Source organism: Garra rufa, chromosome 24, assembly GCF_049309525.1.
Source record: "Garra rufa chromosome 24, GarRuf1.0, whole genome shotgun sequence".
In the NCBI taxonomy this organism is placed as follows: Eukaryota; Metazoa; Chordata; class Actinopteri; order Cypriniformes; family Cyprinidae; genus Garra; species Garra rufa.
The window spans coordinates 34,622,033-34,643,812 of record NC_133384.1 but is presented as its reverse complement, the minus strand read 5'-3'; the positions used below and the strand labels follow the sequence as shown (position 1 = coordinate 34,643,812).

Below are 21,780 nucleotides of genomic sequence, written 5' to 3'. Positions count from 1 at the left end.
CCAATAATGTATGCATTTGTATGCCATTTTGAACTGCTAATATCTAAACCTGTATTGCAAAATCACGTCACTGTAAAATTCAAGTAGATGAATGTAGCGACACACATCCACACCTTTTAAGATACAAATGCATTTTTAAAATAGTGATGTGTCTGTGTGGTTTTTACTGCCATTTTGGAAAAAATTAAAAATAAATATCAAAGCAATATATTATAAATTATTAATTAAATCAATTACAAATAATTAAATAAAAATGTTTTTTACATTTTAAAAATAATAAGCAATTTTGCTTTGGCAACTAACTAAAACAAGTGTAAGTTGGTGCACTAAAATTACTAAAACTAAAATACAAATAACACTATTTATAAATATTAATAACTAATAAAAATGACAGAAGCATTTAGCAAAATTACAAAAAAATAAATAAATAAAGGCTTTTTCAAAACATTAACAAATACTATAAAAGCATATAAACAATATTAAAATAACACTGATTGGAAATTCATGAGACCAATATATTTAGATATATTACAGGTTTCATCTCTACATTCACAGCTCCACCATGTGGTCATAAAAAAATATAAATAAATACAAAAATATATAAATAAAATGTTTTGCTCACAAAACAGTTTCTGGTCCCTATTGACTTCCATAGTATGGAAAAAAACAGACGTCAATAGGAACTAAGGTCAATTTTTTTAAATATATAATTATATAGAATGCCCTGGAAAGTATGAATGAAACCAGGGAATTTAGGCCTTACTTAGTATTTATGCTGTATGTTTCTCTTCAGAAATTAAATGAAGAAAGCAAACAGAACAGATCTGTAACAACTTGAGAGTATATAATTGATGAACGACCAGGACAAAACAGCCACTTTAATGATAGATAGATAGATAGATAGATAGATAGATAGATAGATAGATAGATAGATAGATAGATTTTTTTTTAATTCAGGTACTGTCCCTTTAAATGTTAGCTGTCTATAGGAATGCCTGCTCTAAATTGTTTCCACGAAGGTAAAGACCATAAAGACAACGTCTAATTTTCCCAAACACATGTCGCCTGTCCATCTAATCTAAAATATGTCAACAATTCGATCGGTTGTACAAACAGCATTCGCGTTATTTCAACCGACCGCTTTTTTTCCTTCAGGCGATCTGCGTGCCGTCCCGCCGGTCCTGATTAGACTGCTTCAGAACCGAATGTGTTTTCGGGAGGGAAACTTCACAGCTTTGGTTCCGAGTCAAACACGATTCGAGTACGCGGGCCCAGAAGTCGAATAACACTGGGATTCATAAGGTAAGGCGGTTCTGTCCGTACTGTCGATGTATTATTGCGTTTCGGCGTTCGGTAGACGGTCGCATCGGTTTTGTTTGGCATGGTTGCTGTGTGAACGCGCGCTCGCGTCAAAGGAAGTCGAGTTTCTTTGTCCTGCGCGCTCATGAACGGCGTTCCAGCGCTGGACTCCATATTTATTGACATTTTATGGTGTCACAATGTTAAGTTAAAACCTTGCTTGATTATGGTGTCATAATGTGGAGTTAAAATACCATTGTGTCACAGTGTGCAACGAACTTCTGTTACGATGCCATTGTGAGGACTTAGAAACCTGTGTTATGACACCATAGCCAAGCTTTGAAACTTCATATTGTGACCTACATCAGAATCTATAATTAAAGCCATTATTATGTCTTTAGGAGGAAATTAGTCACCTCGGTTTTGATTGTGGTGTTTATGAAAATTAGCTTGGTTACATAGTGTGACATCAAATGTCGATTATAGTCATACTGTGGATTTTATAACATGTCAAATCTTGATTATGGTAACCTTATCAATTATATACAGTAGTGTTAGTGTTGGGGTAAACTGTGTCATGTCATTGAGTAACTTTACTTTCTTTTTCCTGAAAATGCTAGTAAATGTCCCATTAGACTTTACAGTGTACAAGAACTTTTTCTTAGCAATGCTTATTACTAATCAAAAATTAAGTTTTGATATATTTATGCTAAGAAAATGTACAAAATATTTTCATGAAACATGATCTTAATATCCTAATAGTTTTTGGCATTAAAGAAAAAATGATAATTGTAACCCATACAATGAATTGTTGGCTATTGCTATTGCTCCTTAAAGGAGAAGTTCACTTTCAAAACAAATATTTACAGATAATGTACTCACCCGCTTGTCATCCAAGATGTTTATGTCTTTCTTTCTTCAGTCGCAAAGAAATTGTTTTTTTTTTTTTTGAGGAAAACATTTCAGGATTTGATTCCATATAATGGACTTCTATGGTGCCCCCGAGTTTGAATTTCCAAAATGCCGTTTAAATGCAGCTTCAAAGGGCTCTAAATGATCCCAGCCGAGGAAGAAGGGTCTTATCTAGAGAAACGATCAGTTATTTTCTAAAACATTTACAATTGATATACTTTTTAATCTACACAGAGTACACACAGAGCTAGACAAGAGGTTAAAAAGTATATAAATTGTAATTTTTTTTTTAGAAAATAACCAATTGTTTTGCTAGATAAGACCATTCTTTCCTTGGCTGTGATCGTTAGAGTCCTTTGACTGCATTTTGGAAGTTCAAACTCTGGGGCACCATAGAAGTCCACTATATGGAGAGAAATCCTGAAATGTTTTCCTCCAAAAACATAATTTTCTTAAAACTAAAGAAAGAAAGACATGAACATCTTGGATGACAAGGGGGTGAGTACATTATCTGTGCAATTTTGTTTTGAAAGTGAACTACTCCTTTAAGACTTCTTTAAGGTTTTGTGGTCCAGGGTTTATGTTATGTTATGTATTCATTTATTTATTTATGCACCTGATCAAAAATGACTGGCCTACGAAAATTATTATTTATCATCAAAATTATTTATTTATCATCACTAACCCTATTACCAAATATTGGAGTAAATCTTTTTTTATTTGTTTCATTTATTTATTTCTTTATTGAATTAGATTTTGTGTTTTTAGTTTGGAACTGACTAATCGTAGACCTCATTGAACTGGCCTTATGCATTATTTGAGTAAATATTGACAAAATTATTCACAAAAATATATTTTTTTACTCAAAATGCTCAGAATCAGATCAATGAAACCTGCAACCAATTACTTATATTTATTATTTTTTTAACAACTATCAACCATATATATGTATGTCTGTCATGGTGTATATGATGGGAACTTTCTAAAAATATCACCCTGCTCTCCCCTGTTTATTTTTAGACAGCATGTACTTAAATAAATGTGCATTTCTCCATAGGATCAGTGGTCATGTCTGGCATTGCTCTGAGTCGACTTGCACAAGAGCGCAAAGCATGGCGGAAAGATCATCCATTCGTGAGTAAACCTAATGTACTTTTATATACAGTTCTTGATATACAGTTGAAGTCAAGTTTACATGCCCCTTTCAGAATCTGCAAATTGTTAATTATTTTACTAAAATGAGAGGGATCATACAAAATGCCTGCTGTTTTTTAATTTAGTACTGACTTGAATAAGATATTTCACATAAAAGATGTTTACATGTAGTCCACAGGAGAAAATAATAATAATAGTTGAATTTATAAAAATGACCCTGTTCAAAAGTTTTGATCCACTTGATTCTTAACACTATGTTGTTATCTGAATGATCCACAGCTGTGTTTTTTTTTTGTTTAGTGGTAGTTGTTCATGAGTCCCTTGTTTGTCCTGAACAGTTAAACTGCTCCTTCAGGTTCCACAAATTCTTTGGATTTCCAGCATTTTTGTGTATTTGAACCCTTTCCAGCAATGACTGTATGATTTTGAGATCCTTCTTTTCACACTGAGGACAACTGAGAGACTCATATGCAACTATTACAGAAGCTTCAAACACTCACTGATGCTCCAGAAGGAAACAAATGCATTAAGAGCCTAGGGGTTATTAAGAATCAAGAGTATGTAAACTTTTGAACAGCGTTGTTTTTTTTAATAAATTCAACTATTTTCTCTTGTGGACTATATGTAAACATCTTTTATGTGAAAAATCTTGTTCAGGTCAGTACTAAATAAACAATAACATGCACTTTGTATGATCCCTCTTATTTTGGTAACATTTTGCAGTTTCTGAAAGGAGGATGTAAACTTTTGACCTCAACTGTATACTACTAAATGCACCTTTGTTTCATTCTGAACCCTGGTTAACACACAAGCATCGTATTCTCTGGTGCTCACTTAGTGCTTTTGTCCCGACCCAATGTCCCCAGGGCTTTGTTGCTGTGCCGACGAAAAACCCTGACGGTACCATGAATCTTATGAACTGGGAATGTGCTATTCCAGGAAAGAAAGGGGTAAGACTGTTCATTTAAACTTCAAAATTCAATTAATCCGTTGTGGCACCATGTGAGCTCTCTTTCGTTCTTTCTCTAGACTCCATGGGAAGGAGGTTTGTTTAAATTAAGGATGCTGTTTAAAGATGACTACCCCTCATCACCCCCAAAATGTGAGTATTGCACAAACACATCCAGTCCTTGCTGTCTCAATCACACCTCATCAAAATGCTTACTTCTCTTCCGTAGGTAAATTTGAGCCCCCACTGTTCCATCCGAATGTGTATCCGTCAGGAACAGTGTGTCTTTCCATCCTTGAGGAGGATAAAGACTGGAGACCTGCCATTACCATTAAACAGGTCTGTTGAAACTCTAGTCCGTTCTATTTTAGTGCTTTGTGTACTGAAATGCTCTTTTATGAAAACTCACCTTGCTGTTTTTATCTCATTCAGATCCTGTTAGGGATTCAGGAGCTGTTAAATGAACCGAACATACAGGATCCAGCTCAGGCGGAGGCGTACACTATTTACTGGTATGATAAACACAAAAAAAGTTTTACAGTATGTAAGTGTTGCATAGGTCCGAATTTTAGTAAGCGTCTTAAAATAGAACATCACAAGTGGTTAATTTGAAATGTTTCTCACGAGCTTCTCACAGAAATAGCACTCGTCATGCCAGCTGTATGAAAAACACACACACAAGAAAGTGCAGGTTAGCATGCTGCTATTGGCGATGCAATGTATTGGGATTTCTAAAAAGAAAAAAAATAGAACATCAAATCCATTTGTACCACTTCAGTTAATATGAAAAAAGTTTTTTTTTTTAATTCAACATTTTAGTTTACTTTAAGACAATTTTTATTTTGTCAATTACAATTTTTATATTATGTAGTTACAAAAAAGTAGAAATTGGTAGAAAAAAGTCATCATGACACTTAAAAAGTAAAAATTACAAAAACATTTTTTTGTAAAATTCCTACTGTAAATACATCAAAATGTAATTTTTGATTAGCAAAATGCATTGTTAACTTAATTTGGACAACTTTAAAGATGATTTTTTTGCACCCTCAGATTCCAGACTTTCAAATAGACGTATCTCGGCCAAATATTGTCCTATCCTAACAAACTGGTTTTGTGGTCCAGGATCACACACACACACACACACACACACACACACACACACACATATATATAATTTTTTTTTTTTTTTTAATCTCAATTATAAATATCTCAATTTTTACTTGTAATTTACAGTTTTTATCTCAATTATCACCATCTCATAATTATGAATTAATATTTAAAATTTTTCTTTTTATATAATATTTTTTTAGTTTAACTCTATAAATCTCATAATCAACTTAATTTTCACTTAAATCGTAATTTTGATTTGTTTTATTTTTGTCTTTATATGATTTTTAGTTTTATCTCATTTTATATTATGGATAAGTGAGTCATAATTTTGGCCTTTTATCTGTTTATCTCATAATTATGACACCTAATTGACTATCAATTTTGACTTCTCATAATTAGGACTTTCAATTATTAAATTTGTAGATGAGACACTAAATAATAATTATGACACTAAATGATGTATTTACAGTTCCCAATGAATCAGATGCTTTAGAACAGCTTGGACTATTTGGAATGGTATAGAACTTTGGATTTTCCCATAGACTGTGACAGTTTGCAAAGAGTATGAATAATTTTGGACATGACACTTTTTGTTCAAATGTAAATAAAAGCTGAGAAATATTTTTTTTCCACAATGACGCCTCTTGTACACCGTCTTATTATCTTTTGGGAGAAGCCTGTGTCATTTCCAGTAAAAAAAAAAGACTTGCTGGTTGAATAAAAGTAACTAAGTCAGAATTTGCCAGGGGTGTGAATAATTTCGTGCTTGACTGTATATCTTATTACCTTTCTTTCTCAAAATTTAGATTTATTTCATAATTGGTTTACCTTTATTTTAATATTAATGCTTCATTCAATATTAGCCCAGATACCATTGCATTCTACACAAAGGAAGAGTGCAGAGCTACTTTAGATTCATAAGGAAGCATTATTTTCCCTAGAGTTTGAAAGATCCTTTAAGGGCACACTTAAGCCAACTTTAAATGTTCCCTAGCTAGGGCAGCTCACTAGTGTGATTATATGGAGTGTGAGATGTTTCTTGCATTGATTGCTCTGTTTTGGTTTACAGTCAGAATAGAGTGGAGTACGAGAAGAGAGTTCGTGCACAGGCCAAAAAATTCTCCCCATCGTAAGCGCGCCGGAAAGATGGACGAATGGAAAGAGGGAATATGTGAATACTCATGCTATCCTCTCACCGGGACTAAAAGGACTTAAAACATGATGTCTGTGCCATCGACCCTGACCCCTTCCCCCTCCACCGAAATCATCACACTCTTACACACTCCTCCTCTTCCCTTTTAATTTCCTTTGCTCTCCGTTCCCTTTAGAACGCACTCACCAATTCAGTATCCACAGGTCTCGCATTCACAGCTTCAGTCTCCGGTCAAAAGCGGACTGTTGGGATTTTAGCTTTTTATTCATTTGGCGTCTGTCTGCGTGCGCATACACTCGTCATTTTATTATGTTTGTGAAGCTTTGTTTCCCCTCGAGTGAGTGAGTGAGTGAGTGAGTGAGTGAGCGAGCGAGTGCGTGCTGTGTCCCGCGTGGCTCTGGTTTAGTTTGGTTTATTGCGTTTTGTATGTGGGATAGTGCCTCATGGTGAAGTTTCCCCCCCAGAATGCTGATCTAGGACCAGTTTCCTCTCCATTGGACGTGTTTGTATTTGACCAGCCACGTGGTCTTAGATCTGTCTAGGATTGTCTAATGCTGATTCGTCGAATAAAGTCCAGAATAATTGCTCCTGTGAGCAGCAGAACCAGAGTCCAATTCTCTTAAACGTGCTGTACATGGTTTCTTGTTTGTTTGATGGGAACATGTGTCCTGTGTTCACACTGATTGTGTCTGTATGTTTAATAAAGCTCTTTCTACAAAATGCGTCTGACGACTGTGTATGTGTTTCTTTTATATCAGATGCGTTCCTGTGTTTAAAAACAACTCGATGGAGGGGTGTTTATACGTGGCACAGCAACAAAATGCTCATGGCTCGCTAAAAACAGAAGAAGGTGAGACGTGAGTCGTTCTTGATGCCGAATGTTAACTGAGTTTTATTTAAATAGCATTAATGATGATATAAACATTCATAATATCAAAAGGCTATAGCAGAGATCTGAGCAGCTGAATAGCTTTAAATATAAAAATATGCATGACCAGTCAAGTTTTTTTTTTTTGATCACCAAGCCTGCATTTATTTTGATCCAAAGTATAGCAAAAACAGTAAAATTATGAAATGGTTTTTACTTATATTTTAAAATGTAATTTATTGCTGTGATTTCAAAGCTGAATTTTCAGCATCATTCAGTCTTCAGTGTCACATGATCCTCCAGAAATCATTCTAATATTCTTATTTTCTGATTACAAAACCTTTTCATTATGATGTTGAAAACATTATTTAGGTTGCTTTGATTTAAAAGAAAGTTCAGAAGAACAGCATTCATCTGGAATGGAAATCTTTTGTAACATTATAAATATTTTTCACCACTTTTGATCAATTGAAAGCATCCTTGCTAAATAAAAGTATTAATGTCTATAGTTTCTTTCCCACAAAACATCCTGACTTCAAGCTTTTGAATAGTATAGTGTATAATGTTACACAAGCTTTTTATTTGAAAGAAATGCTGATCTTTCAGACTTTTTACTCATCAAAAAATCCTGAAAAAATTTACTCCACTGTTTTAAATATTAATAACAATACAAATGTTTCTTGAATAGCAAATCAGCATATTAGAATGATTTCTGAAGGATCATGTGACACTGAATATTGGAGTGATGATGCTGAAATTCAGCTTTGATCACAGAGATAAATTACAAAATATATTCACGTAGAAAACAGTTCTTTATTTCAAAATTTTACAGTATTTGCTGTACATTAAATCAAATAAACGCAGGCTTGGTGAGCAGAAGAGACTTATTGAAAAAAAAACATTAAAAATTTTACTGTTCAAAAACTTTTGACTGGTAGTGTAATTAAAATGAAAACAATAAAAATATATAAGTACATTAAAAAAATTAAAAGTATTTACTTATGTAATTTGTGGCAATTAAACTAAACTATATTGTGGGTAATATATTTAGCTTATTAAAGCAAATAGCAGATTATGCATGTGTGGATGCATTTATTTTTATGCTTTTGGTCTATGTAGTATATTAGCACATTATGTATAAAAGTAAAATAAAAATACATTCATTATTGCTCAATTTTAAGCTCGTTTCCAAACTTGTGCCACATATGCACTACTGTTCAAAAGGGGATCAGTAAGTTTTTTTTTTTAACCTTTTAATGCTTTTAAGGCTGCCTTTATTTGATACAAAATACAGTAAAAGCGGAAATATTCTGAGATGTTTTTACAATTTAAAATCACTGCTTTCTATTTCGATATGCTTTACAATGTAATTTATTCCTGTGATGCAAAACTGAATTTTCAGCATCATTACTCCAGTCTGAAATGACACACGATCCTTCAGAAATCATTCTAACATGCTGATTTGATGCTCAAGAAATCCTACTGACCCCAAACTGAACAATAGCATGTATGCACGTGTTAGAACGTCTGTGAATTGGACAGTGTGCAGTAATCCTCACTGCATGTGATGCTTCCTCTCTCGGTTGCGACAAAATTGCGAATCCAGCAGCCTGAGTCGACCTCTGACCCCACAGGAGACTGCGGCATGCTGGAAGCCTCGAACTTTCCCATCTTCTCATAGTCTAAAGTGGAGGGTTGAAAGGGCGTGTCTGTGCTTTCTGTCAGAATGTCAATCTGGAGAGACTCCTCCCCCTGCATTATATCTTGCATCTTACCTGACAGCCCTGAGCAGACCTGAAAATACACACACAGACTACCATTATCGGTCACGTATTAGAAGAGTAATAGTTTGTTTGGCGTCAGAATCGAGAACAACTGTTTCCACCCATGCAAATCTGTAGAACTTCTTAAAGAAGTTCACTTCCAGAACAAAAATTTACAGATAATTTACTCACCTCCTTGTCACACAATATGTTCGTGTCTTTCTTGCTTTAGTCGTTGATAAATTATGTTTCCTGAGGGAAACGTTTCAGGATTTCTCTCCATATAGTGGACTTCTTTGGTGCCCATGAGTTTGAACTTCCAAAATGCAGTTTAAATGCAACTTCAAAGTGTTCTATGATCCCAGCCGAGGAAGAAGGGTCTTATCTAGTAAAAAAGATTGCAATTTATATAGTTTTTAACCTCAAAAGCTTGTCTAGCTCTGTGTGAACTCTGTGTATTCCAGTTCAATACAGTTAGGGTATGTAGAAAAACTCCCATCTCTTTTTCTCCTCCAACTTCAAAATCATCCTATTTCACTATTTTACCTTTTTTGTGAAGGGTGTTTGATGTTCTTTTAAACACTTCTGCAGTGAAGTAGGACGATTTTGAAGTTGGAGAAGAAAATGAGATGGGAGTTTTTCGACATTCCCTAACTGTGAAGAACTGGAGTAAAGCTAGACATAAATTGTACTTTTTTTTTTTTTTTTTTTTTTAGAAAAATCATTTCGCTAGATAAGACCCATCTTTCTTCGGCTGGGATCGTTTAGAGCTCTTTGAAGCTGCATTTAAACTGCATTTTGGAAGTTCAAACTCAGGGGCACAATAGAAGTCCACCATGTGGATAACATTACTGAAATGTTTTCTTCAAGAAACATCTTGGATGACAAGGGGGTGAGTACATTATTTGTAAATTTTCCCCCTTAATTCTAACACTGCAAATCATCATTAAACTAACCATAAAAGGTGCAAGAATAAAGATGAAGACCACATTTTTACTCACAACTTTAACTTAGATTTTTAAGAACCGTGTGCATTAGTGACACTATTAAAGAACAAAATTGTAGAATTGCTGTTGAAAGTTCTGCGGTCTTCAAATTCCCTAAATGGGTTTGCGAAGGCAGAAACATGTTTGATATCTTAAATCTGATAAGACGCCGCAAAACCATATTTGATTCGCTTTTCGTATCTGATTTGTAAAGGTTTTTTACCATCATTTGACAATGACGAAAAGCCAAGACTAGTGTTATTTTAGTATTATTTACAGTTGAAGTGTTTTACATACACCTTGCAGAATTGGCAAAATGGTAATTATTTTACCAAAATAAGAGGGGTCATACAAAATGCATGTTATTTTTGATTTAGTACTGACCTGAAGAAGATATTTCACATAAAGGATGTTTACATATAGTCCACAAGAGAAAATACACTTTATTCTTAATACTGTGTTGTTGCCTGAATGCTCCACAGTTGTGCTGTTTGTTTATTAATTGTTGTTTGTGTGTTCATGTTAAACTGCCCGCTGTTCTTTGGAAAAATCTTTCAGGTCCCACAAATTCTTTGGTTTTCCAGCATTTTTGTGTATTTGAACTCTTTCCAACAATGACTGTATGATTTTGAGATCCATCTTTTCACACTGAGGACAACTGAGAGACTCGAATGCAACTATTACAGAAAGTTCAAACGCTCACTGATGCTCCAGAAGGAAATGGTGCATTAAGAGCCAGGGAGTGAAAACGTTTTGTATTTGAAGATCGGGCTAAATTTGACTTATTTTATCTTCTAGGAAACATGTAACTATCTTCTGTAGCTTCTGAAGGGCAGTATTAAATAAAAAAATATGATATTTAGGCAAAATAAGAAAAATGTACACATCTTCAGTCTGTTCAAAAGTTTTCACCCCCTGGCTCTTAATGAATCACGTTTCCTTCTGGAGCATCAGTGAGTGTTTGAAGCTTCGGTAATAGTCGCATATGAGTCCCTCAGTTGTCCTCAGTGTGAAACGGTGGATCTCAAAATCATACAGTCATTGTTGGAAAGGGTTCAAATACACAAAAATGCTGGAAAATCAAAGAATTTGTGGAACCTGAAGGATTTTTCTGAAGAACAGCAGACAGTTTAACTGTTCAGGACAAACAAGAGACTCATGAACAACTATCACTGAACAAAAAAACACAGCTGTGGATCATTCAGATAACAACACAGTAAGAATCAAGTGAACAGGGTCATTTTTATAAATTAACAACTATTATTTTCTCTTGTGGACTATATGTAAATGTATTTTATGTGAAATATCTTATTCAGGTCAGTACTAAATAAAAAATAACATGCATTTAGTATGATCCCTCTTATTTTGGTAAAATAACATTTTGCAAGGTGTATGCAAACTTTTGACTTAAAAAAAGTAGAAATTAATTATATGAAGATTTATATGAATTGGCTACAGCATGTGTATACCTTAGTGATTTATTAATTAATTTTGCATTTTTAAACTAATAGGTTGAGTGAATGATTCAGTGACTCACTCATAAACCTCACTTTATACATCAGCATTTTAACAAATCGTTTGAGTGAATGATTGCTTTTTTTTCTTTGTTTGTTTTTCTTCTTTTTTTTTGGAAGTTACCTGAGCATCGACATCCCAGTCTCTGAAATAAGGTGCTGGTGATGGTATATAATCATTCTTCCTCCATCTTCAACACAAACAGCCTTCATTTATATACACGAAAACAGAATCCGATCATTTCAGGATGCTGCAGATGTTTTTTCTAACCTGGAGTACGGGATACAGGTCAGAAGGACCAGCGGCAATGACAACAGCAGGAGATACGGGGAAATCTGGAAAAATCCTCCTGGATTCTCTTCTGTAATGCACAATGTGAGATGAATCTTAATCACAGTATGTAATATGAACAGTTTCTCTTTATAGTCGTTTGAGTGCTCTGAAACTGACTCACTGTGAGTGTCTCGTGATCTCCAGTGTAACACAGGGGCCCACAGACTCCACACGCCGTTATAATGCACTTGATCTGGCCGTGATCTCACACTCACTGTGTAATTTGTGTGAGGCTCAAATCTAGACTCCTCCACATACACCTTCTGGTCTGCAGTTTCTACCTCATACAGCTGAAACACAAAGAGGAACCACAGAAATGAGTGACAAATGGAGGAGCAAAACAAGTACTACTCGTACTACTACTCATGTTACGTACTTCTCCCATGGTGTTAAATAGATACTTGTGAGAAAGAGGAGTTGATAGAAATTAATAGAAACTTGCATCATTGTTAAAGCTATGTAATGTGAAATGATCTCCACATCTAGTTTGACTTCTGTAATATGACACAAAGCAATAGTTATGAATGTTTATTAATTCTAGAAGAGGAACAAATTTGCATGTGTGTTTGTGTCTATATACAGTTGTGCTCATAAGTTTACACACCCCTTGCAGAATATGCAAAATGTTCATAGTTTTACCAAAATAAGAGGGTTCATAAAATTGCATGTTATTTTTTATTTAGTACTAAGCTATTTCACAAAACAGATGTTTATATATACTCCACAAGACAAAATAATAACTGAATTTATAAAAATGACATTCATACGCTTGAATCTTAATACTGTGTGTTGTTTCCTGGATGATCCATGACTTTTTGAATTGGATGATCAGGGTAAATTGTACTTATATTGTCTTCTGGGAGACATGTAAATATTTATGTAGCTTCTGAAGTGCAATACTAAATGGAAAAAAATCACAAAAGATAAAAACGGTCGCGGATCATCCAGGAAGCGACACACAGTATTAAGATTGAAGGGTATTTAAACTTTTGAACGGGGTCATTTATATAAATTTTGTTATTATTTTGTCTTGTGGAGTATATATAAACATCTATAATGTGAAATAGCTTCTTCAGGACAGTACTAAATAAAAAAGTAACATACAGTTAACATGATCCCTCTTATTTTGTTAAAATGAATAACATTTAGCATATTCTGCCAGGGGTATGTAAGGTTATGAGCACAACTGTATATAGACAAAAAAAAATATTATTTATCGTCATTTTTTATTTTAAGTGTATACTGGCTTGATAAAGGGGTTGAAAAATGCATTTCATTTTGATGCTTAAAGACTATAAATACCTACTAAAGTTTGGTGAATCATGCAAAAGAAAAACTAGAAACACTGAAATAGTTTTCACAAACATGTAAACAAAAAACATAAAAAATAATACAGTGTTTTAAAGAACACCAATACTTTTAAAGATGACCTATTATGCCTATTTTGCAATATGTAAGTCTCAGGTGACCCTAGAACGTGTCTGTGAAGTTTCAGCTCAAAATATCCCACAGATCATTTATTATATAATTTTGAAAATGCCTATTTTGAGAGAAAGCAGAAACACGCTGTTTTCGTGAATGTCTCTTTAAATGCGAATGAACTCGTACAGCTCGTAACTCAGATACTCTGCTAAAGAACATCTGTTTGGTTTTGATTATCATGTCTACCGCGCTGAAATCATGCGTTTCTATGGAAGCCTGTTTCTCCCAATGAATAAAAAAATACAAAAGGTAAATGCAACTTTTTATCTCACAATTCAGACTTTTTTTCTTCTCAGAATTGCATGATATAAACTCGCAATTCTGACTTTTTTCTCAGAATTGTGTGATACAAACTCACAATTGTAAGTTATAAAGTCAAACTGCGGAATATAATGTCTTAATTGCGAGAAATAGTCGCAATTCTGCATTTTTTTCTCACAATTGCGAGTTTACATCTCGCAATTTTGACTTTTTCTTCCCAGAATTGTGAGATATAAATAAAGTCCAGCTCTGAGGAGAAAAAAATACTGTTCACAAAATTGAGAGTTTATATCACACAATTCTGACTTTTTTTTTTTCGCAATTGCAAGTATATTTAATGCAATTGCAACTTTATTTTTCAGAATTGCAAGACATAAAGTTGCAATTGTGACTTTATATCATGCAACTCCGAAAAAAAAGTCGCAATAACCTTTTTTTTTTATTCAGTAGCGGAAATGGGCTTCCACATGTTTCAAACTATTAGTTTAATCTTCTGATATACGCACATAGAAAGCAGCATGTGAGTACTAAACAAAGTTCTCTTTCATGTCTTATTGCGCTTAAACTGTCAAATACCCATGAGTTTATGTTAAAAACACAGGAGTCACAAAAACAGTCGGTTTTGTCTGTGAAGATAAATAGCTGGGAAAGAAATTGCATGTTTATAATAGATCTGTGTGTCAGCAGCGCAATATACAGTAAATAAATCAATAAATCCATTGCTCTCGTCTCCCCTGAGGCTGGGACTCTAAATAGCGTTCGGTGCTCGTCTGTGCAGCCAACGACAGAGCAGTTAGCAGGCTTTGCTCCAACTTTTACCATGGTGTTAGAACTAGTACACTATTGTCCCTTGCTTGGGTGGAAACATGCAGATTAGGTGGCGTTAATATTAAAATAAGATCCCCTTACCACCTCATGGGGGGGAGTGAAACATGACTTGCTTGTTTTTTCACATGCTTGCAGAAAAAGGCTTACCAAAACAAAGTTACTTGTTTGTCCTTTTTCACATTTTCTAGCTGTGTAGATGCACTGGGTATCCGACTGTAGCACTTAAACACAGATTTTCACGATATGACACACCTTGTGTTGGCTGTAAATGCTGAGCTGGTACTGTAGATGGGATATGAGGAGTCTGTCTGCATCATATCCGCTGTGCCACTGGAAAAGCACCATGTCTTTCTCCCAGAGCAGTGACAGGTTAGATGGAGTGACCGGAAGAACTACAACACACACACACACACACACACACACACACACACACACACACACACACACACACACACACACACACACACACACACACACACACACATATATATCAGTGTGACTCTGATGCACTGAGCAGAACTGTGGTCTGAAATGCATGTAGCTACTTGCTCTTACTGTGTTTACTAGGCATGAAGTCAGCATCTAGCACGACGGAGAAGTTGTTGCCATGGTAACTGGAACGGAGGGAGATCCTGTAGCTCTCTATATCGTTGAAAATCACATACGGTGATAAATCCAGCACGCATAGTAATGACTGTTCTCCCATCTTCAGTGTGCAGTCATGGTCTTCGCTACACAAAAAACAGGCATTTATCACAAGCAAGCATCCACACTAGTATATTTGTGATTTGATTGGTGTGTGATTGTGATTCAGTGTAGTATCTCACTCATATGTGCTGAAGTGCAGCCAGTAGGACGATTCGTTGCCCAGAGACTCAGCCGAGATGTTCAGAGAGCAGTTGATATTGGATACATAATTACTGAGACACTCCAGATTATACTGATCCCCTGAACACATTTTATAGGCAACATGTAATACATCACAATAAATGCACTGCATACATGTGACCCTGTACCACAAAACAAGTTTGAAGGTATATTTGTACCAATAGCCAACAATTTTTTTTTATTTTATTCCAAAAAATCATTAGGATATTAAGTAAAGATCATGTTCCATGAAAATATTTTGTACATTTTCTACCGTATATATCAAAAAGTAATTTTTGATTAGTAATATGCATTGCTAAGAACTTCATTTGGACAACTTTAAAGGCGATTTTCTCAATATTTTTTGCACCCTCAGATTCCAGATTTTTTAAATAGTTGTCATATTCTAACAAACCATTCATCAGCTTATTTATTCATCTTTCAGATGATGTTTAAATTCCAAAAAGCCTCATGACTGGATTTCGTGGTCCAGGGTTACATATTTAAGTGGCAATATTTGCCACCTGGAATTGATTTCCAGGGGCATTTTTTACATTTGTGAAGGCTTTTTTTTTATAATCACCTATTATTATTAAAAAACAGGAGCTCATAGGGCTGCAATATTATGACAAAAATCATTATTGTAGATTTTAGTTTTTTATATTGTAATAGTGATTATTAATATCGATATGGAAAACAATATAAAACATTTTTGTTTCGTTTTGGGCATGTCACATTCTGGCTTCATGGGCAAATGTTTTCAGCGCTGACTAATTTAAGTGCAGCTGATTGGCCAATGCATTCCTAAGTTCATTTGGGTGGCATTTTTGCCTTAAGCCCTCGTTAATTTCTGACTCTAATATAGCTATATACATATATAATATATATAATATGTGACCCTGGATGACAAAACCAGTCATAAGGTTAAATTTGACAAAACTGAGATTTATATACCATATGAAAGCTCAATAAATAAGCTTTCTATTGATGTATGGTTTGTTAGGATAGGACAATATTTGGCTGAGATACATCTATTTGAAAATCTGGAATCTGAGGATGCAAAAAAATCAAAAAGACTGAGAAAATCACCTTTAAAGTTGTCCAAATTAGGTTCTTAACAATGCATATTACAAATCAAAAATTACATTTTGATATGTTTACAGTAGGAATTTTACAAAAAATCTTCATGGAACATGATCTTTACTTAATTTCTTAATGATTTTTGGCATAAAAGAAAAATCAAAAATTTTGACCCATGCAATGTATTTTTGGCTATTGCTACAAATATACCCCAGCGACTTAAGACTGGTTTTGTGGTCCAGGGTCACATATATACATATATAATAAAATAAAACAGTGAGTAGAAATAGAAAATCTTACCCCAAGTTATAAAATTCACCAAAATATCAGAAAAACAAACCAATGTGAGGATGAAAGGAGAGCAATGCATGTTCTCTTTACCCTGTAACAAATAAAGACATTAAAAATCAATAAGAAGTGACAGATTATATTATATTAGACTTCTAAGACTTCTAAATTCTGTCGTTTTTCAGCATTTTTGTATATTTGAACCCTTTTTAACAATGACTGTATGATTTTGAGATCCACCGTTTCACACTGAGGACAACTGAGGGACTCATATGCAACTATTACAGAAGCTTCAAACACTCACTGATGCTCCTGAAGGAAAAACAATGCATTAAGTGAAAACTTTTAGAATTTGAAGATCAGGATAAATTCTACTTATTTTGTCTTCTGTGAAACAAGTTCTGTCTTCTGAGGGCAGTACTAAATGAAAATAAAATATGATATTTAGGCAAAATAAGAAAAACGTACACATCTTCATTCTGTTCAAAAGTTTTCACCCCCAGCTCTTAATGATTTGTTTTTTCTTTTGGAGCATCAGTGAGTCCCTCAGTGTGAAAAGATGGATCTCACAATCATACAATCATTGTTGGAAATGAAAAGTAACATGCATTTTGTATGATCCCTCTTATTTTGTTAAAATAATCAACATTTTGCAGATTCTGCAAGGTGTATAACTTTTGACTTGAATCTGAATTCAAACGAAGTAATTTTACAAAGTGTCTGTAAACATAAACTTTATTTACTCTCACTATAAAACTTTATTTTATAACTCTCACTGTCTAATGAGAATTGTGAGGTTACTTTTACTTTAGTGTTATCAACTTAATGAACTTACTATGGTAAGTACACCTACAAAAGAAACCACAGAAAGAAATGAAACCAAATTGCTTACCGAAAACTACAAAGAAAACTCAAGCAAACGCATTTGGCAGAAATAGAAGCATGTGACGTGCTATTCAAAAAATATAATAAAAGTGATTGAAAATATACCTGCAGACGCTGACTGTTGTTGTTGTTGTTGTTTCTGGTTTCACACGCACATGAAAGACAGCTTCAGTTGCGCATCTCTCTCTCTCTTTCTCTATCTCTGTATCTCTCTCCCTGTCTCTGCACTTGTCAGCCTTTTGATGAGAGTCTTATCAGTCATCTGAACTTTTATCCGATTTAACCTCTATCTCCAATCTTTTCACACTTGGGTTCAGATCAGCAAATTCTCTAACATGCTTCAGACGTTTCATCACACTTCTGCCACTTTGAAAGCCTAAACAACGCCATAGGTGTTCAGTTTAACATGTTTAGCAGATTCCCTTTTTTTAATTTCATTATAAACAAATGTCAAGTGAGTAACGTTAATGGATCAGATGGTTATATCTAACTTTATCTTCAGTACTCGAATAAAGCGATAACAAGTTACACATAGCATATCACAGCAAATCTCAACTGCTTGATTATATCGCAAAATGAAACTATATTATCTCCCAACTCATTATAGATAGTTGGATAAGTATATCCAATTTTACACGCTACAGGATACTTATATGGCGATACTAGCATATCAAAACTAGCATCATTGTTTATATCAACGCACAATGTGCTAAATGCGAATAAGACATATGCCTATAAAGATGTTATAAACATTGAAATAATTAATTGGACATACAAATATATCCAAAGTGCGTCAAATTTTACATCCGAATAAGACATGAATATAGGCCTATAAAGATTTTATGAATATTAAAATAATGAATTGGATATATAAGTATATCCAAAGTAACCAATTTTACATGCATACTTAATAGGGCGATACTAGCATATCAAAACTAGCATACTTGTTTATATCGTCGCACAATGTTCTAAATGCGACATGAAGATAGGCATATCATTATTAAAATAATGAATTGGATATATAAGTATATCCAAGTATATCCAATTTTACATGCTTATATAGGGTGATACAACTAGCATATCAAAACTAGCATACTTGTAACGTCACACAATTTGCTAAATGCGAATAAGACGTGAAGATAGGCCTATGAAGATTTTATGAATATTAAAATAATGAATTGGATATATAAGTAGGCTATATCCAAAGTAACCAATTTTACATACATGCATACTTACTGTTTATAGGGCGATACAACTAGCATATCAAAACTAGCATACTTGTTTATATCGTCGCACAATGTGCTGAATAAGACAAGAAGATAGGCCTATAAAGATATTATGAACATTAAAAAAATGAATTGGATATATAAGTGTATCTAAAGTATATCCAATTTTACATGCATACAATATACTTATATAGGGCGATACAACTAGCATATTAAAACTAGCATACTTGTTTATATCGTCGCACAATGTGCTAAATGCGAATAAGACAAGAAGATAGGCCTATAAAGATATTATGATCAATAAAATAATGAACTGGATGTACAAGTATATCCAAAGTATATCCAATTTTACACGCATAGCCTACTTATATAGGGCGATACAACCAGCATATCAAAACTAGCATACTTCACTGTTTATATCGTCATACAATGTGCTAAATGCAAAAAAGACAAGAAGATAGGCCTATAAGGATATTATGAACATTAAACCTTATTGTGAAAAGCACTACATTTCACTTGACTTGATGTAATGCTAAAACGCCAGAGTTGAGATTAGTCATGCAAGCAGGAGAGCTTTTAAAATAATTGTTGTGAGTCTATAGTTCAGTTTTAGACACAAGCATAAGTGTATGGTTTATATTATTATCATTGATGTGATAGTTAAAGTTGAGGTTAAATGTGAAACTACACACTTCTTAACCCCACGCCTACGTTGATGAGAATCAGACTGAGGCCTATATTTATTCATGCGGCTTTGGAGGAGCTTTAGTCATGGCTAGTTTTGTTTGTTACGGTTTTATGCCTTCGAACCCGACAGTCTTGCAGAAGGTCAGGCTAAACGAGCTTTTATAATAAGCTGTTTCCTCTGCGCTTTTCCGATTAACAGCAGTTTTGCAATGGTGATATCAGATCAGTCTTTCTGAGGCCCTGAGGTGTTCAATCTGATTGGCTGTCCTAAATCTATGGATGACAACACCTAATGCTGCCTTATGATAAGTGCTACCCAGGCGTCCTACTTTCAAGCGTGCCCTACAAAGTAACAGATGTCTTTGCAAACGAGCCTCGCAAAGTAAGTAAACACATGGCGAACGGATGGTGCCAGTATTCAGTAAGAGCCGTGCCAGCGTGCCAACACTTTAGTGAGCTTAATATCCCTTGCTATGATGCTTAGACTTTGTGTGCCAAGCCATGTGCTTGTGTTTGTGGTTTTTATCTAAAAATCAGCTACTGAGAAATGAAAATAACAGCAAAACCTGGCCTGATTCAGATGGTTTGCAATGGGTCTGCAGTGTTCAGTTTGTAATTGAATAGTTGGGATCACACAACAAACATGGACAGCAATATTCCAACACATTAGCAACAAGGCAGATTTTATTTGTCAAACGGGTTAGTGAATGCAAAAATTACGATTTTGTCAAAACCTGGAAAATAAAAGAAGATATTTTGAAGAATGTAAACCAAACCATCTCTGTCTCCATTTTATCAATTTATTTGAAAGGCTTGGATAAATTTACATCATTTGCTCACCTATGAATGCTCTGCAGTGAATGGGTGCCATCAGAATGAGAGTCCAAACAACTGATAAAAATATTACAGTGATCCACAAGTAATCATCATGACTCCAGTTCATCAGTTAATGTCTTGTGAAGCTAAAAGCTGCTTAATTAAGATGTTTTTAACTTCAAACCACCACTTTTTACTGCTGTCTCCAGTGAAAAAGTCGTCTTGCCTGAATCAGGAGAAAAATCTGCACAAATCAAGTTTAGTTTACAAAATCAAAAACAGTTCTAAACAAATATATGGATGATTTTGATGTGAGAGGACAACGGGGGATGGACTTTTTCAATGGAGAAAGTGTCATTATGGATTATGGATTTATATTTTGATGGTTAAAAAAGTAAAAAATGGATGGATTTGTTTCTTACAAACATGCAGCTTTTTACTTTATAAGATGTCAATTGAAAGACTGGAGTGTTGTGGATTACTTGTGGAGTATTGTACATTTTCATTCAAGAACATGAATGCATAGTACAATATTTTCCGCTGAAAATGTATTCATATATGTGGGTAATTGTGGGTTAAAATTACCCAATCTGTTATCATCAACACTTACTATCTCGTCAACAGATGCATCTGATATGTTTATGAGCTTCTCAGGGTTATCTGATGAGGTTCTGGGAGTGTTGCGCTACAGGAACTTGGGGAAGATAAGGACAGGAAGTATCGAAACATGCTGAATTGAATGAAAACAAGCTGATAGAGTAAAAACAGCTTATATTTTATTTCACTTAGTGCATCCTTAGTGCATACACAATAAAAAGTAACTAACCTTTTAACTTTAAATGCAAAAAAGAGCAAAATATACAGTCTGCAAAATGTTAATTATTTTACCAGGATTATACAAAATGCATGTTGTTTTTTTATTTAGTACTGACCTGAATAAGATATTTCACATAAAAGACGTTTACATATAGTCCACAAAAGAAAAAAAAAAAGCAGAATTTATAAAAAAGGACCTTGTTCAAAAGTTTACATACACTGGTGGTTTTTTTTTTTTTTGGTGGTAGTTGTTTATGAGTCCCCTTTGTGCTGAACAGTTAAACTGCCCGCTGTTCTTTAGAAAAATCCTTCAGGTCCCACAAATTCTTTGGTTTTTCAGCATTTTTGTGTATTTGAACCATATGCAACTATTACAGAAGGTTCAAATGCTCAATGCTTCGGAAGGAAACACGATGCATTAAGAGCCAGGGGCCAAATTAAAACTTTTTGAATTTGAAGATCAGGGTAAATTTAACTTATTTTGCTTTCTGGGAAACACAT

General features: G+C 34.2%; 1 protein-coding gene across 1 annotated transcript; it reads left to right on the top strand.

The window, feature by feature from the left end:
• The first annotated feature begins 1,185 nt into the window (after positions 1 to 1,185).
• Positions 1,186 to 7,300, top strand: LOC141300837 (SUMO-conjugating enzyme UBC9-B-like). The gene is made up of 7 exons (XM_073831126.1): positions 1,186 to 1,302; positions 3,269 to 3,345; positions 4,233 to 4,316; positions 4,396 to 4,468; positions 4,545 to 4,654; positions 4,748 to 4,827; positions 6,495 to 7,300. The coding sequence occupies exons 2-7, from the start codon at positions 3,280 to 3,282 to the stop codon at positions 6,556 to 6,558; spliced, it is 477 nt and encodes a 158-aa protein (XP_073687227.1). The 5' UTR covers positions 1,186 to 1,302; positions 3,269 to 3,279; the 3' UTR covers positions 6,559 to 7,300.
• The last annotated feature ends 14,480 nt before the right edge of the window (positions 7,301 to 21,780 follow it).